Consider the following 17,932-nt stretch of genomic DNA (forward strand, 5'->3'; position numbering starts at 1 on the left):
CTAATCAAAATTAAAAAATATTAACCTTTTCCTATATCATTTCAAACAGCATAAGCAGTGCGCTGTTACATTGTGGTGTGTGTCTCAAAGCCTATGAGACAGAAAGCTCTGGTATTCAGTTTTAACACAAAAAACAGCACGTCAAACAAATGAGGGCGTTTCACAACTACACAAACTCCACCGAACCATCACCAATATTTCCACCACCAAAACAAAATCACATAAAAACATTTTAGACCAATAGGCTGCAAAATTCACGACAAAAAATAACCAAGATATTTTAATCTTCAGTTTAAAGGTCCTATAAACGTATATTTTAATGGATTGTTATTTTTTGACGTCAAAATTGCAGAATTCTCGGTCATTTAGTTATTCACGTCGACAGATATCACACGGGACGTTCCAGCGCACATAAGCCTAACTTACGTAGGGGTATCGATGTGTCATTTAGAGATCGTATGGGATGCGATAGTCTTTTGTGTTCCAGAGTCGTCCAATGATACGTTTTTCTATCGCGAGGTAGTGATCCTGTATTAGTATCCACACTTGGCGCTTTCTGTCCTTGGAGCGAAAACTTCCTTAAAGGCACTTCAATAGGTTTTCGAAGCTCTGGCTGAGGTGGCTTCTTATCTAAATTTTTATTGACACTCCCGAATTCTGGTCGTTTTGTCAAACTGCTAGCACTGGGTGATCGAGATAGTGATATCACTGATTTTGTTACTTTCGACATTTCCTTCACTATTTCAGGTGCATCTAGAGCTTGGCTAAACGGCCTCGTTGGATGCGTTTTAGGTTTTTTAGGTTTGCGTGGCACTTTCAATATGGCTTCTCGCTTGACATCCTCAAAATCATTATTAGAATTTTTATTCGTTACTTTGTCATCGTCGGCTACGTTTTTGCTAACAGGTAAAGGTATTGGTTCCCCAATTTCTTCGTAATAATTTTCAGATTCTTCTTTCTTGTGAACCTGCGGAGGGGGCTTTCCACTAAACCGAATCTCATTTGTCTTAGGTAGATTCATTGGTGAACTAGGTTTCACAAAAGTCTGTACTGTATTAATTACAAAGGGCACATTTTCCATCGGTTGATAGTATTGATTGTCGATAAGCCATTGAGGCGATCTCGATAATTTAGCTACTGAATTATTGGACTCTTCTTTTACAGATCTATCTAAATTTTCATTCGATGTTGTCTTTTTGGACAGAAAAGGAAGCAGTTTAGGTTTCGTATTCTTGTGATATAATCCAGTCTTCTTATTTTCTACATCCGATTTTGAGGTCTCGAAATTACTTTTAATGTTTTCGATATTCGTTTTAATCTCTTCAACTGATGGTTTGTTTTTATTATCTTTACTAATCACTTTATCTGTATCGTCATAATAAATTGTAGTCTTTACGTTTTCTTGTTTCTGTTCAGTTCCATTCGTTGTCGTATTTGTCTTGAAAAATACCGGTTGTATTAAAACAGGACTCAATATGATAGGAGACGTTTGGCCAATATTAGTGTTTACTATATTCAATGGCGCTAAATACGTGTTAAATCTGGTTGCACTTTTGTTTTCTGTATTTATCCTACTTACCTGTGAAGTAGGTGTATCAGATATATCCGGCGCTGTAAAATCACTGATAGTATTTATTTTCAAGTGATAACTCACGTTATCGTCGATATGCGGTTCAGGTAATGAATTCATATCTTTTGATACGCTGTGTTCGATAATAGGTTCTTTAAAGGGATTACTTTGCTTATCTGCATTATTTAATTCTTTTGATGGAGATAATAATGTATCGTTATTTAATTTTTCTGAACTGGAATTAGAAATATTATCGTTTAACTTTTTTGCTATATGTTTACGTCGCTCTGGTTTAAGAGGACCAACGTCACTTGGGTCTACTATAATTTCCTTTTTTTCTTCTATCTTTGGTGGATCAGAACTAGTAAATACGTTATTATTTCTATCATTTTCATCATTTACAGTACTCATTCTGTCAAGAGCTGCGTTAAAAGTAACTTCCAGTTGCCTATTAACGTTTTTTATATCACTCTCAGCCTTCTTATCACTTACAATGACGGGTTTCAAGTTCAAAGGTTGAATCGGAAGATTATCCTTTTGCGAATCATTTGGGTATGGAGATGGTAAAATAGATTCTGCTTTTATTACCGGAACTTCCTCTCTGTCTTCTTCTTTGTCAATATTTATAACCGGTACCTTTATCTTTTCATTTGGTTTAAAGGTTTCCAAAGTAAGCGGTGGACTTTCGATTTTCTGTATTTCGTGATCATCGTTGTTTCTTACAATTGGGAATAAAAATATGCTATCAGAGCCTTCTGAATATAAAGAAATTTCACTGGAATTTGTATGTTGACTGAATAAATCAATACTAGTTGATTCATTTAGAGCATTTTTGTATTCCTCACTTGAACTGAGATTGTCAAGACTGAACGATTTTGGCTTACCGTTAAATAAATTCGAAAGTTGTTTTTTACTGTAACCTGTTTTACTCCGCTGTGTATTCTTTACAAATTCTCTATCTAGTACGCCGCTATTGTCAATAGCTCCTTGCCTCATAAGTTTTGCACTGGGGGGTAAATCTACAGCATTTTGTCGTTTAATATCTTTATTAACTAAAGAAGAACCGATCTTATCAAATGATATACTTGTAATTGCATCTATTTCATCATCATTAGTTTCATCTAATGTTACATTTTCTATAGACAGTTTGTAATTTTCAATCGTTGATTTATCATCTTCTTTTCTATTACTTGGTGCATTATGTTTGAAGAACGCTTGGTCTACGATACTATCTTTAGAAACATCGGTCACACTGTGCACACGCGATAAATACCGAGTTCTTATATTCTGAAAAATATCTTTCGGTGAATTGGTTGGAGTATCTACGCCATCAGAATCACTATAATACACTTCATCGTCCGAATTCCTTACGTTTTCTTCATTCCCTGACCTGTTTAAACCTGTTTCGGTACATGAAAGTTGAATTAGACAAATTGTATTAACATATATACACAGTACATTATTGGAGATGATATATTCACTGTTAGTTCTATGATTGCGACTACTCGAAAGCCTTACATAAATAATTAGTGCATGACTATGCCAGTTAAATTTATCTATGTATGACTACTATTTACTACTTAACATGCAGTATCAACATTTCAATCCAAATATTTCAAGCACCTTCTAATCTACTTACTACTGGTATAATCAGAATAAACTAAAACTGTCAAACTATAAGAAAAATCACACACTACGTGCCAAAGAGCTCATGAACTTAACAATAATTTATTTTCTACAATATATTTAAAATCTAAACTATATTTACACATGCACCATTCCATACAAAACATACCTTTAAGCGAATGCATCTGATCTTCCAAGAGTCGTATACGGTCTCTCGCCATCTTGTTTTCAGAGACGAGTCTTTCCAATTCTCTTTGGGCTTCCGTTTTGAAGTCGTTCGCAACTCGGACCGTCATGAGGAGGTCACTTTGGAATTGTTTCCATTCCGCTTCCTGGTTAATTTGAAATTTGTTTAATTTAATATGTATTTTACTAGCATTTTATTAACTAGCAATGTATGTGTATGTATGTAATAAAATTTTGTATACACTTTCAGTTTCGATGCCTAATTGGTGTGACATCATTCTCAATCCAACATGGCAACATATTCAAGATGGCGGTCCAATTATTTTAACGCTCCTGTAATATGGGTATCAACTAAAAGGACTCAAGAAGTTACTTGATGTTGGTCTAAACCATAATTTTGCAGTTTGGTTTAACTTTCACTTAAATAAGAGTTTGTTTTTAATTTTAAAGATAACCAATTTTTTAAAGTTTTATCTATATCGTATCTACATATATAAATTTCTGAATATAAATTTAAATTTATCTATAGATTTTACTTTCTTCATCACATTATTGCAATAATTTTGAACATTGAGAACCCGATCTTTTCTCATCTATCTATATTTCACTCACATCTCTCTCCCGGTCCCGTGCTAACTGCGCGTACTTCGCCCTCGCATCCTGCAGCTGCCGCTCGAGGTCCGCAGCACGCGCTAGGGCTTCGCCCGCTCGGCTCATCAGCGCTAACTTCTCGTCTGTTGCTACTTGCACCTAAATGTTACATTTTCAGTTATTTGTTGATCGATTAAATCTATACTAATATTATAAATCTGAAGAGTTTGTTTGTTTGAACGCGTTAATCTCGGGAACTACTGGTCCGATTTGAAAAATTCTTTCGGTTTTAGATAGCCCTTTTATCGAGGAAGGCTATAGGATATATAACCGCAGAGCACATCTAGTCTTTTATAATCTCTGTCGAAAGAGAGATCTTAAAACTAAAATGGTGAAAAACTGATGAATTTATTAACCACTAGCGGGCCGCCCCGGCTTCGCCCGTGGTACATGTTTACGTTTTCTGTCCATAAGAACCATTCTCGCATTTCAAGGAAGATAACTTAACATGTAAGGCAATAAAAAATGAATCAACGAAATTGGTTCTCGAATTTTGCGCTTACTAACACAATTTAGCGATTCATTTTTATTATATAGATTTAATTAATTGTAAATAAAAAAGTGTAGGTACAATTTATAAAAAAGAGGTACACAAAATAAGGTCCTGTTAAAAACATAGCAATCTGATAAATAAACTCAGAAAAGTTTTTAAAATGCCTATATGTAATATTATGTCCAACCCAATAAGCTACCTCCAACATAAAAAAAAAACTGAAACATATTTCAATAAAGTTTTCAAAGTACTAAAACAAAACACATACCTGTATTTTCGAAGTACTAAAAAGAAACCATACCTGTATTTTTCGAAGTACTAAAAAGAACACATACCTGTATTTTTCGAAGTACTAAATAGAACACATACCTGTATTTTTCGAAGTACTAAAAAAACACATAGCTGTATTTTTCGAAGTACTAAAAAGAACACATACCTGTATTTGCAGCTCAGCCGTGCTGTCCTGCAAAGTTTGCAGTTCTCCCTGTAAAGCGGCCTTCTCTTGCCGAAGTTGTTCCAACTGGAACTCCAGTTCGGATATTGTTGATTTTGCGTTGTTGCGTGACACCTGTAGGTATACATATATAATGTTAATGACAAGTTTTTCCACATTTGATTTGCTAGTGCTTGCTAACACTATTTATTTATTTCATTTAGGATCACCAACATGACATACATTGATAACATAGATAAAAGCATTAAAGTAATTACAATCATAGACATAGTGCTGTCACAATTATAGGCAACCACCACTAACAAATATAACATTAAATCCAAGTAAAAGGCTTATTAGACCACCCAATTTTTAGGACCCTAACCCTAACTAAGAGTGGTGTGATAAGACTTAGGGAGTTAGTGTCCCGATTTAGGGCGATCGGGTCTGCCCGATCTGCCTAGCTCCCTAAGCGGCCTGCAGATTGGGTAATGTAATAACGTTTAGGGCGGTTAGGGAGCTCAGTTGCCGCGCGACTAGTGCGTGGAGTGGCTGCTTTTGTATGTAAGGTGTCACCAAACTTCCCTACTACAGATTTATATAACTTAAAAGGGAAGTTCCAAATGTTTGTGATCACACCGCCATGTTAACAAATAAATAAATTGTTTAAATCAATTGTTTATTTAATTGTTTTAAAACTCAACAAGTGTTCAAATTGTTCTGCACCTACTCTAATTAATTCATTAAAACTCCCGGTTCAAGCACGCTTAGTATTTGCATATTTGAAAGCTTTTCACGTAACCGCAATTACTCTTTCACCCAGATCTTTCTCTTCTTTTTTTAATATTTGTTATTGCGTCAACGGTTGCCACTGCTACAGCAACTTTTTGAAGTTTCGATACTGATGGCGGCATAATGTAAAATGCAACAATACGTTTATCTCTCTAGACATTCGCGTATAAACTGAGTTAGGGCCCAATTCGCAGAGAAGTGTAATAAGCGCCACACTAACTAGGGAACACGCCCACCCTAGATGCAGGGCCCTTCATATCGGGTAGTGTAATAAGCCTTTCACACAGTCTGTAGCTAACTGTAGATTAGGTAACTAATCAACATCGTACATTAACAAGTTATTTAATACAAAACTTATAATATTACACTTCGTCTTACCATTTAAATATATAGCACCATCTTATTAATAACTGTGTTTAATAACAAAAATTTAAAATGTGCGGTTTCGCATTCCGCCTCGTGATCGAACTTTTCTATTCTTAAATAAAATCTCATTTAAAAAGCATTTGAATGTTATCCTACTTCCTATCCTATTTCCTACTAATATTATGCGAAAGTTTGTGAGGATGTGTGTGTGTTTGTTACTCTTTCACGCAAATACTACTGAACAGATTGCAATGAAATTTAGCACACATATAGAAGGTAACTTGGATTAGCACATAGGATAGGTTTTATAAATGGAAATCTAACGGGAACGGGAACTATGCGGGTTTTTCTTTGAAACGCGGGCGAAAAGCTAGTAAAATTATATAGCCACATTGAGATAATATTACTACGTATGGAGGAGACACCACGAACAAAATCTGTGCGCCATTTTTTTGTTCTAAGTTTCAAAAATTATTATCTAGTTAGGTTCTTACCGATGAAAAGTTATGTTCACTTTTCCGTATTATTTGTGCAATATCGTAACACACACGAAGGCATATTTCATGCGTTTCACTTTAAATCAAATAAAAAATGAGCGTGCAGTTAAGCCATATGGCTTATGTTGAGCGGAACATAAATGATGTAGGCGGTGTCGTCTCCATATGTATATCTCAATGTATATCCAAGCACTGACCAGCGCATCATCATGCAGCTTCCTCGCGTCCGAGTGCGCTCGGTCGAGCTGGCGCTGCGCGTGCGCGAGGCGCTCGGCCAGCGCGTGCGCGCGCGCCGACGCGGCCTCTGCTTCGCGCCGCGCTGCTGCTGTGGCCGCTGCTTCGGCTGCTGCTGCGCCTTCCGCTGCTCCCGCCAACTGGGGGCGATTGGATTAGTGGTACTTTTGTTTTTTTTTTGAAGTGAAAACTTCTTTAGCGGCGTTGGGTATAAAATCTTAAACTCGCGTCAGGACACGTGGCCTGATCGAAAAAGCGTAAGACGGACTTTTTTTTTTAGCCCTTATATTCCATGCGTAAGACGGATACCATTTCAAAATATCAAACATGCTGAACGTTAATAATCAAGTTTTATTTCGCATGTGGTGTTAGCCTTTAAGTAGTTATTACATTTAGGTATGTAAGTTATTTTATAATCTTTTTTGTATGCTTGTACTGATGTAATAACTGTTGGCTGACCATAAATAAATAAATAAATAAATTCACTTCTGCTGGCACTCTCGGAGTGCAACCCGTCTTTTTTTTATTGGTAATAGGGAAGCGCTTGACCACAATCTCGCCTGATGTAAAGCTGAGATGTAGTCTAAGATGGAACGCGCTTCCCTAGGAGGTACCTGTTCACTTTACGCTTGAAGACCCCCATATTTTACTCGTCGGGGAACGAAGAAGTATGTTTTGTTATGGTGAGAAGAATACACATGTGGTGTAAATTTTTTGAAGTATAAGAGGGCTTTTTCCCATTCTAAGTTATGTCATAGGAGTAAATATAGAAAAAGTGTCTTTTCGAGTTTTATTTTTGAAGTGAAAACTTCTTTAGCGGCGTTGAGCACTTTTTCTGTAATGGGTATAAAATCTTAGACTCGCGTCAGGATACGTGAACTGATCGAAAAAGCGTAAGACGGATACCATTCCAAAATATCAAACATGCTCAACGTTAATAATCAAGTTTTCACTTCTGCCGGCACTCCCAGAGTGCAACCCCTCTTTTTTTTAAGTATAAGAGGGCTTTTTCCCATTCTAAGTTATGTCATAGGAGTAAATATAGAAAAAGTGCATTAGAGGTTTATTTTTTTTTGTTTATCGGCCGGCCACCTCGCGCACCTTGGCCTTGGCGGCGTCCAGCAGGTCGGAGAGCGTGGCGACCTGGTGCTGTCGCGCGGCGGCCACCTCCCGCGCGGCGCCCGCCTCGTGCTCCCACTGCGCGCGCTCCGCCTCCGCGCGCTCCAGCGTGCCCTCCAGCGCCCTACGACATGTCATCCAAATGTTAGTTGGACGCAAACATGACAGACCGATCGACTAACTGACTGAAAGACTGTGATGATCTGATGTCGGACAGTCTAACCCACTGGACAAGTCGCAGGCAAATTGTATTATTTCGCCGTTTAAAAACGATCGGCATTTTATTATATTATGTTCATGATTTACAATTCTAAAAACACAGACATATTATAAAATTCCGACCGTTTGTAAACGGCAAAATAATAGAATTTACCTGCGACAAACATATTGAAATAAAATTTCGCACGCATCCGCTTAGAAAGTAATTTAAAAATTCTACCCCCGGAGGATAAAATAGAGGATTAAAGTTAGTAAATGTTTATAAAATAGAAAATTGATTTTGGCCACTTTATTCATGTGCGCTAATAAAGTCCAGAGCGCCGAGACAACCGTCAAAACGCAAAGGAATAAAATCCTCTAACGATAATAATTGTCAAAAGCGTACGATATTTTCGCTAAGGATTTGTTCACCCTACCAACGACGAAGACGACCACAAAAAAAATTTTCATCCAGTCAAAATTTAACAAAATTGTGAAAAACACACTTAAAAATAAAATATTAAAAGGAGAATGGGCAAATTGGGCCTGAAACTTTGGCTAAGACCAATACACACGAAATATTGTTTTTGTGATAGATCATTACACATAACTTACGAAAAAAATAAAATAAAATAATTTGGAAAATCCAAAAGTGCACGCCTCATAATTTTTTTTTAATAAATATTTATTAATTATTATTTTTGTTTATTTAATAACAATTAAACCACATCGAATCAGACCCTGAAAAATGAAAGGGTTCTATTCCTGAGCATACTCAAGCGTAAGAGAAAAAAAAGACTCGATTAGTAAAGTATTTCGGTCGCTATCGTGTTAACAAGAAAAAGGATCCGCACATACAGACACACGGACGTCCAAGACAGAACTTTTTTAAACTGTTTTTTAACTAGTTTAAATAACAAAAATGACATCAAAAATATCATGAACGTTAAAAATAGTGTTTTTTCTTAATATGTGTGTGTATGTATTATCTTACAAGTGCAATGTATGATACATAAAGACATTTTAAGTTTGAAAAATCAGATGTTTTGCGCGAAGTGACAGTAGTACCCACCTCAACGCTTCGCTTATGAGGCGTGCAAAAATAAATCAACCGGGTTCTTGTACAGTCAAGGCAAAAAGTTTTATTTATTTGGCTATTATTTTGCGCACAATAACGGTGTTATTAATTCGAGTGAAGTAAATATAAATCTAAATGTCACTGAAGTGACTGAGTTTAACCACAAAAAACGTCTAACTACGTTGAATTATAATAAACACGGTATCTAGGTACCTGTTACAAAACATAATATTAGTGTATTTCGGTTATTAGAAGGCTTAAGATTAGTACGTATTTGTAAGTGTAAGTGAATTGGAGTAACATAAAGATATTGTCATTGTCTCACACATACACTGGAGTTTGTTAAATATTTTATTTTCGTTTTTCGTTTTTTGTTATATTTCTTACACTGCAATGTATAGCTTTTAATTTTTAGAAATTAAAAAAAATACTTCTGTAACATAGGAAGAGACTAGTTTCCCACGACACAGGGGATCCTAGTGTGGGGACTAGTGTATCTCTATTAAGTGCCCGTTATTATAATATGCAACTTTTACTGTATTCTAAAATGATTGTACACTGTGTTTTGAAACAAATAAACGATTTTTATTTTATTTTTTATTTAGTTATTTATTGCAAAAAATATTATACACAAAGAAATAAAACTTGATGTGACTGTACAAAAACCCGGTTGATTATTTTTTTATATATATTTTTCCCGTTATGTATGTGTTATGATCTATTATAAAAACAATATCTCATGTGTATTGGTCCAACTCAAGGGTTCAGGCCCAACTTCCATAGTAAAATGCCCATTCTCCTTTCCTGTCGTTCTGGTAATTGGAATTTTTTTTTTCGAATAATAAATGAAAACATAGATTTTTTTTTATATATTCTTTCTTTTATTTCTTTTTTGCGCTATCCTTTTTTTTCTTACATTTCCTTTCCTACCAGGTTGCCTGGCAGAGATTGCTGTGTAGCAATAAGGCCGCCTATTGTGCAAAATTTTTGTACCTCATTAATTTGTATCTACCACATTTCCTATATTGTTTTGTACAATGAAGTGTTATAAATAAATAAATAAATAAATAAAATTTTTCGTGGAAACGGAATTTTCATTTGGAACCGGATTGACCGCCTGGCTTAGCTGGTAGTGACCCTGCCTAACAAGCCAGTGGTCGTGGATTAGATTCCCACCCGGGGCAAATATTTGTGCGATGGACATAGATGTTTGCTCTGTGTCTGGGTGTTAATTATCTATAATATAAGTATTTATTTAAAATTATATATGTATGTTTACCAGTCATCTGGTTTCCATAACACAAGCGAAAGCTTAGCTGATCATGCCGTGTGTGAAAATTGTCCTGAAATATTTATTTATTCATATAAAATGACTTTTTCTACAATCAAGTGAAAAATTTTACTCACCGTATCCTCTCATTGAGTGTTTCTATTTCTTTGGTCTTCTCTTTTAGCGCTGTGCTCGCTTCACCAAGTTCTGCTTCCAATTGCTCTTGCTTGCTTAGTAGAAGCCGCCGTTCTTCTTGTGATACCTGATGATTGGAATAAAAAAAAAATGTTTTTTGTAATTTTTTTTGAAATAAAAAAAAATACATTAAATACATTATTATATCTTTGCAAAGTTATTTCAATGTTTGCTTAATTTTCCATGTTGAAAAAATATAGACCTACTTTTATAAAAATTGTATACCTTAAGGACAGCGAACAACTGTTGATCGGTGTCGATGGGTCCTAGAGTTTCGGGTTCGATGCCTTCTCTAAGTAACAGTTCCTGGAGTGTATCGACCTGAAAAAATATAAAATTTAAATATGAATAAGCAATTATATACAAAAAAAAAACATAATACCTAAATTTTTTTCAAAATAATAAATAAGTTATTATTGTTTCTAATTTTTAAAGTGAAACTTTTATTACATCGTCTCAAACTTTTTGGTCTGTGTAGCGCATGTCGCGTGATGGTCGAACCGTACGATAATTATCGTACAAATACGATAATTTTGTGCCTAAGTTTCACTTTTACCGTGGTTAATACAGTTAATGGTATATAACCACACAACATTTTTTTTATACCTTTTTTTGTATATTTTTACAACCTTGCTCAATAAAAAAACCAATATTAACCTTGGTCCGACTATCCTCCAATTTCTCGGTTTGTCGGCAAAGTGATTCCAAGAGCACTTGTTTCTCGTCGGCCAGCCGCTCATTGTCGGCGTGCGCGTCGGCCAGTTGAGATTGGAGGTCGGCCAGTTCGGCCAGTGTGGCTTGCAGTTCTTCACTTGTGCTGTAGATTAAATTTACAATTATTAATGTTATATTTTAGTAAAAAATTGAGATAACTGTGGTGGTTTGATGGATATGGCCTTCTCAATAGAAAAAAATACTCATAGTATTATAACAATATTATATTTTGCGTAAATAGATTATTGTTGTTTTCTGTGTAAATTATGTTAAATATGTAAAAAATATGGTATATTGACAAAATATAATGATTCGATTTTTTGTACTACTCTACTATGTTTATAATATGAAAATGAATTTTCTGATTTATGTTTTTCTGACTACTAGAAAATTATATGTGAACAATAGGATTTTGGCGTTGCTACTATGATGTGAGAGGTTCTGACATCACAACACACCCTGTCTATACTTTATAGGGAACGTTATACGACTCACCACAATTCAATATTGTCCAAAAGACTAAAAACAATAAAACAAGTTTTAAAATTCATTTACACTGACTAGAAATCATAAAATCCGGATCATTTCATGTTGATTCCTAGATGGCGCCTTTATAAATAAAGATGCCATCGTAATAAATATGAAGTTACAAAAAAAATCCTAAAACACAAGAGTATTTAATCAGATTTTCATCAAAATCATACTGCAAAAAGGCTGTAACGTAAAAAAAAAGCTAACAAAATTGATCAATATTCTAAAACATACCTATAATGATGTTCCTCCATCTGCAAGATCCTATCCTGAAGGCAGGCGACAGACACTTCACTTAAAGAAGATGACGAATGCTTGTCCCATTCTGGCGTACTGGCTTCTCCGTTCTCTCCTTCGCCCTGCAAAAAGAAAAGTAAAATTTAAATAATTAATTGAAAACACTTGAAAATTTAAAGATAAGGAAACTTAATGGGCTGAACAATTGGTATGGTCAATATCAATGACCCAACCAAAACATAACATTTGAATTGATGAAGGTGTCTGAAAAATTTTCCAAGCGTTGGTACTTAAAAACCGTATTCTGCAGTACATAATTAGTAAGGAATATTGGAATATTGTCATTCCCAGATCTTCCTCTAGCTCGATGTTAGTTAACGATATGAGGGGTACTTAATGTATCTGACCCTCTGGATAACTATGAATATTTTCATCATCTTTCCCATATATGTAATGTCTATGAACATAACACACCTTCCACCACCCAAAATACTCAAATTTATAAGCCCAGATATATAAGCAGGGGTAGAAAAATCACTCTCCTGGGTATTGGTGCGTATCTTATAGTCTGTTTAGTACACGATACTCACATTAGCCAAAGCAATCGATGCTGGCGCAGACGAGTGCATCCTCCTCGGCGCTGGCGCGAGTAGCAGCTGGCGCTTTTCACTATCCGATAGTGGGGAGTGCGCGACCCCCCGCAACCTAGCTCGTAGCGCTCCGTTCTCATCTGCTAGCCGTTCTAGTGCTGCTTCGCGATCTGCTTCGTGGCTCTGGAAGGTATATGAAAATTGGGTTTTCATCTTTCGTTATAGTAGTGGAAGAATCTGCAATATTTACAGTTGCTTAACCTAATAAATGTAGTTGTTGTGTAGGAGTAGGATAGGAGAATTTGCCTATATTACAATCCACACTATTAATAACTATTTGAAGTAGTATTTCAAAGTATGTACATCACTGAATATACCCTAATTTTGTAGCAGATAAAAATAAATCATGTTTTATGTGATAATGGCGTAACTGAAACAACGTGAAATAAATTAAACCACCAATAATCAATTAAACGGAAACGCTACCATCTCATCCAACCTCGTTACAAATCACAATTACCTAACCAATCAGTTATCCGATTCGTCACGTATACATTGCTCATTACCTTCAGTCTGTCGAGTTCCGCCCTGAGCCGGTCCGCTTCGCTCGCTTTCTCCAGCAGCTCGTCGACGCGCGACTGCAATGCAGCTCGCTCCATCGTGCTCTCTTCCAATTCCCGCCTTAGGGATTCGATCTCACGCACCCCGGATGCGAGAGAAGCCTGGATATTGGAGACAGATTAAATAAAAAAACACGGGTTGCACTCCGGGAGAGCCGGCAGAAGTGAAAACTTGATTAATAACGTTGAGCATGTTTGATATTTTGAAATGGTATCCGTCTTACGCTTTTTCGATCAGGTCACGTGTCCTGACGCGAGTTTAAGATTTTATACCCATTACAGAAAAAGTGCTCAACGCCGCTAAAGAAGTTTTCACTTCAAAAAAATGCAATAGATACGATTTCTTTAAAAGGTTAAAAAGAAATGTCCAGTTAACGACCAAGAAAACAATATGAATAAATGTAATAGGATTATTAAATTTTGAATAGAATCAATGAACTTAAAGCTACCCATAAGCAATCAATTATAAGTTTATTGTTATTTGCTAATTATCTAAAGATTTTAAACAAATGGGCTGTATTTTCGTCGACTTAAATTTGTTTATTATCCAGACACTACCAACATTGATAAAACAAACAAAACTGCCATTAAGATAAGTTTGAAACAGTGATATTATTTTATCAGTTGAGTCAACGTCTACATTAGTTGATCTCGGAGGGGCAATAAAATTTTATTTCTCTTTTATTGCTAAGGTAAAAGTACTATAATGTCTTAATACATTTTATTGTCAGGGAAGGAAATAAGTGCACTCTTACCTCCGAAGCAACTCTAGGCCTCAGCTCGACGTCCTGAAACCCAGGCATGTGTTCTGCATTCAAGTTGACCGGCAAACTGATGCACTCCTGCGATCCCCTCTCGTCTACCGACCCAGTGCCCAGCTCTTCCGCGCTCCCATAGTCATGGGGCCGGACCTGCGCATCATCATATTCGAAACCCTCTCTCAATTCCGGGTCTTCGAGCACGGCATTATTGTTGCCCAAATCTTTCTTCTTGTGCGCTTTATTCAACTTCTCTTTGGAGCCGAATATTTTAAGCGCCTTGTCTCTCGCTGGCGCAACTTTGTGGTGCTTCGAGTCGAGACTGGACACGGAAGGAGCGCCCTTGAGGGTCGACTCCTGTTTCCCCTGGCTGGGTCCTCTACGGAACAATGATTTGAACTTCATCATCTTGGACGTCTAGTTCATCGTTTTCGTATTACTGTTCGATTGTATTTGCATATCGTAACGGTCACTGTGTTCGATGCGTGATCGGAATTGTTAGGTGTTTGTATTGTTTGATGTTCACTGTTTATAGAATTGAAATGATTTATGTCGCGATCGACTCAGTCATTTGGGCCAATGACGTTCGAAATAACAATAGTGTGATTACATTTAGGACTATAAGTCCTAATATAGAAAAATCTAACCTACATTTTCTTTAATATTTTTTACTTATATTCGCAATCAACAACGTTGAAAATTTTCCTAATTAATTATAAAAAAGCAAAGGAACGTAGCAAAACTTATATACGCGATTATGTAGCGATAGTTGCTTAATATTTTCTACAAGGAAGTAATCAATCAAACATCATGCAATGTCGCTGCAAAATGGAAAATATGCATTTATAGATAGTGAAAAGACGTACATTACGTTCAATGTAAAGTTTTAGTTGATACTTGTTAATAATACATTTGCGTCATTAATAGTTAATACATAACTACGTTCCTATTTGTTGTACATCATTTGATTGATTGTTGTTTTCCTTGTAATGACACCTACTTAGTCACGTTCAAAACTTATTCGGTATGGAGACACTACTGGACAAATTGTATAAATTAATTCTCAAATATAAAACGAATTATTTCTGGGTGACGGAAGAAAAGGTTATTTTCTTCATATACTTAGATCAAAGAAAGCACCTCAATTTATGACGAATAAAAATTTTCTTAAACCTTTGGCCTTTGCTAAAATGGATTAAAAGCTTTAAAATGTATCAATAAAAATATAACAATCAGCGATGTGTTAGTACATAGAAGCAGAACAAACAAGTCCAATCTCAATTATCAGATAAATGTAATATCACATAACTACATATGTTTGAGACACGTGGTACGCTTGTCATAATTTATACCTACCGCTTAGTCAAGTAGGTAATTGTAGTGCAATAAACAGACGAACTGTTGTAAATCTTAAATCTATAAGTACTTTATGTTCATGTAATGAGGATTTAATTGTATGTGTCTATGCAGGAATTGTTGAAAAGTAACAGCAGTGTAAACACCGTATTTAATAGAGATTAGAGACGCGATAGAGTAAAAATATTTTGTATTAAATATTTTTTCTATTTCGTTGCAATCGGGCAATATGTACAATTAATATCTTGTTTTTTTTTTTATTGTAGACAGGGAAGCGCATACCACAGTCTCGCCTGATGGAAAGCTAAGATGTGGCCTAGGAATTAGGATGGTACGCGCTTCCCTAGTATAGGTAACGGTTCACTCTACGCTAGAAGATTCATCTTGAAATTTCACAGATATTTCAAACAAAAAATAAATCGATCATTTTTTTAGCATATAAAAACATCACACAACAAACATTTCAAATTATTGAACCCTCGTTTGCATATCAAAATACAATCACAGTTTAATAACCTTTGCCCCCGCTGTTTGACAGTTAAAAAAAAACAAAACCCGCCAATCAAAATTCCAAATTTAAACGAGACAACGGACGTCACCTTAGCCACAATCCCCTATTCAATTCACACAGTAACATAGTCCCCTCCCCCGCACGCAAATAACGGCGCCTATTACCGCACCCCGGTGTATTTAAGCGATAGATTGCCATGCATCCGATTCTGAGAATAAATTCCCCTTGCACGGTGAATCCCATTATTGTTATTTATCTACATGCTACCATTAGCATCGGAATAGAGGAGAATATTTACTCAGAGCCATTGGAATTTTTTGCAAAAAATAAAGATAGTATATCTGAACTGAATGCAAATAAGAGATTGATTTAATATTTTGAGAATATCGCAGTTGGAATTTGTATTCTGTGAACACGTTTCTATACCGACATCAAAATATCAAAAGTAGGTAATTAAAAGGATGTAAGCACTTGAACTTTGATGTCTGATATACGTAATAAAAATATTACAAACAAATTACCACCAAGGGGAAAACCAAGATTTGAGGTTCTATGAGCTATAGGGTCGCCATAAATACATGCATATGGCGGACATAATTTTATGGCATGTTTCTTTTTATGGTACAAACATTTCGACGTCTATAGACGTATCAAGGTTATTCAGTCCATGTTGAAATTAAACCCGTCTGGTAAAAAAACAATGAAACAACAGTTAACCGTCTGTCTATGTGTTTATTTTTAGGCTCACTTGCGTCGCATTGCAAATTATAAACACACTTGTGTATTGAGACTTATTTTCTTGTGGTTTGTTTTTACTGGCAACCCATCTGAGAGAGATGTTTACAATCCTATGGCCAATCTTATTACATTGGAATATCTCTGAATTTAAATACATATGTATTACAAACTATGCAATAAATAAAAATGTGTACTTGCTATCAAGGTGGATATTATCGTTCAAATTAGCGCTCTTTCGTGCTTCGTGGTATATTAATTATTTAGTATAATTTATATTGGATTAACTTCGATCGAGATAATAACAATTCGTAGAAACGAAATCATCATTATCTTCCTTATAAGTTATAACGTTATAGAAACCGCACATGTGTCATTAATAAACATCTTATTTTGCTCAAATTTTGCAACGTTAAAGTTTGCACATTCCATTTATACCTACAATGTTTACGAGTAAATAAATGGGTTGGTATTTTATTTCGTTCTAATACAGTTATAATACGGACACAAATCGTGTACAATGAGTTATCATATACAATATTGCATTGATCTATTTCATCTCTTTGAATGACAATTCACAATGCTCTTATAGGTCAATCATTATTATAAAGTCATTAGGATATTCTGTCGTATTCATTCATTCATTTCAATTGTAATTTATAAACGGAGCTTTACTTGTTGTGTCGCTATAAGTACTTGTTGTGTCCTCATGTCTCAATACAGATAGAACCATCGAACCAAATAAGATGATGTACATATTAAGACATTTTAGAGATATACTGGGATTTACATCCGCCTTTATATCTTTACACTTTTTGAATAGGTTCCCAAATAAAGACACATAGCTACATCGGATAAAATCATCACATCAATTACGCTCGTAATGTACTTTTCTTCAACTCGATTGGCACATAGCAAGTAGGTAAGTATCTATATTACTTTAGATTTTTTGTTGCAAAAAAGTTGGTAAGATTTCTCGGAAAGTCGAGAATCGTGAGTCGTTCAACGATAGCTGATACTTTTCGTAGCGATTTGTTATAATCGTGATTTTGGTATATTAAAGTAGTTTAGTACAGGTCATCAATAAAACCATTTATAAGGCTATGCTATTGATATTGAAGAGCATGTCTGCAAGATTAACTCACACCTCTTATTGCAATTGTTTTTTGCAT

The 17,932-nt window shown here is 35.4% G+C and overlaps 1 protein-coding gene across 6 annotated transcripts in view; it reads right to left on the bottom strand.

The window, feature by feature from the left end:
• Positions 1–17,932, bottom strand: part of LOC149478709 (cytospin-A-like) — a 57,912-nt gene that overhangs the window by 7,599 nt on the left and 32,381 nt on the right. For 5 of the 6 annotated variants that reach the window (XM_089709031.1, XM_089709033.1, XM_089709032.1 and 2 more), the window contains 12 exons: positions 14,156–14,537; positions 13,347–13,502; positions 12,781–12,963; positions 12,188–12,312; positions 11,366–11,525; positions 10,934–11,029; positions 10,651–10,775; positions 7,950–8,091; positions 6,812–6,988; positions 4,963–5,094; positions 3,995–4,132; positions 3,366–3,528 (listed from right to left, as the gene is read on the bottom strand). In XM_089709031.1, coding sequence (XP_089565157.1) covers positions 3,366–3,528; positions 3,995–4,132; positions 4,963–5,094; positions 6,812–6,988; positions 7,950–8,091; positions 10,651–10,775; positions 10,934–11,029; positions 11,366–11,525; positions 12,188–12,312; positions 12,781–12,963; positions 13,347–13,502; positions 14,156–14,537 — 1,979 coding nt within the window. Of the gene's footprint in view, positions 1–426; positions 2,971–3,365; positions 3,529–3,994; positions 4,133–4,962; positions 5,095–6,811; positions 6,989–7,949; positions 8,092–10,650; positions 10,776–10,933; positions 11,030–11,365; positions 11,526–12,187; positions 12,313–12,780; positions 12,964–13,346; positions 13,503–14,155; positions 14,538–17,932 lie in introns of all 6 variants that reach the window. The other variant, XM_089709036.1, reaches the window with a different exon arrangement.

Source organism: Colias philodice, chromosome 21 (genome assembly GCF_061535455.1).
Source record: "Colias philodice isolate Cphi_HAF_F1 chromosome 21, ilColPhil1 Martin Lab GWU primary, whole genome shotgun sequence".
Taxonomy (NCBI): Eukaryota; Metazoa; Arthropoda; class Insecta; order Lepidoptera; family Pieridae; genus Colias; species Colias philodice.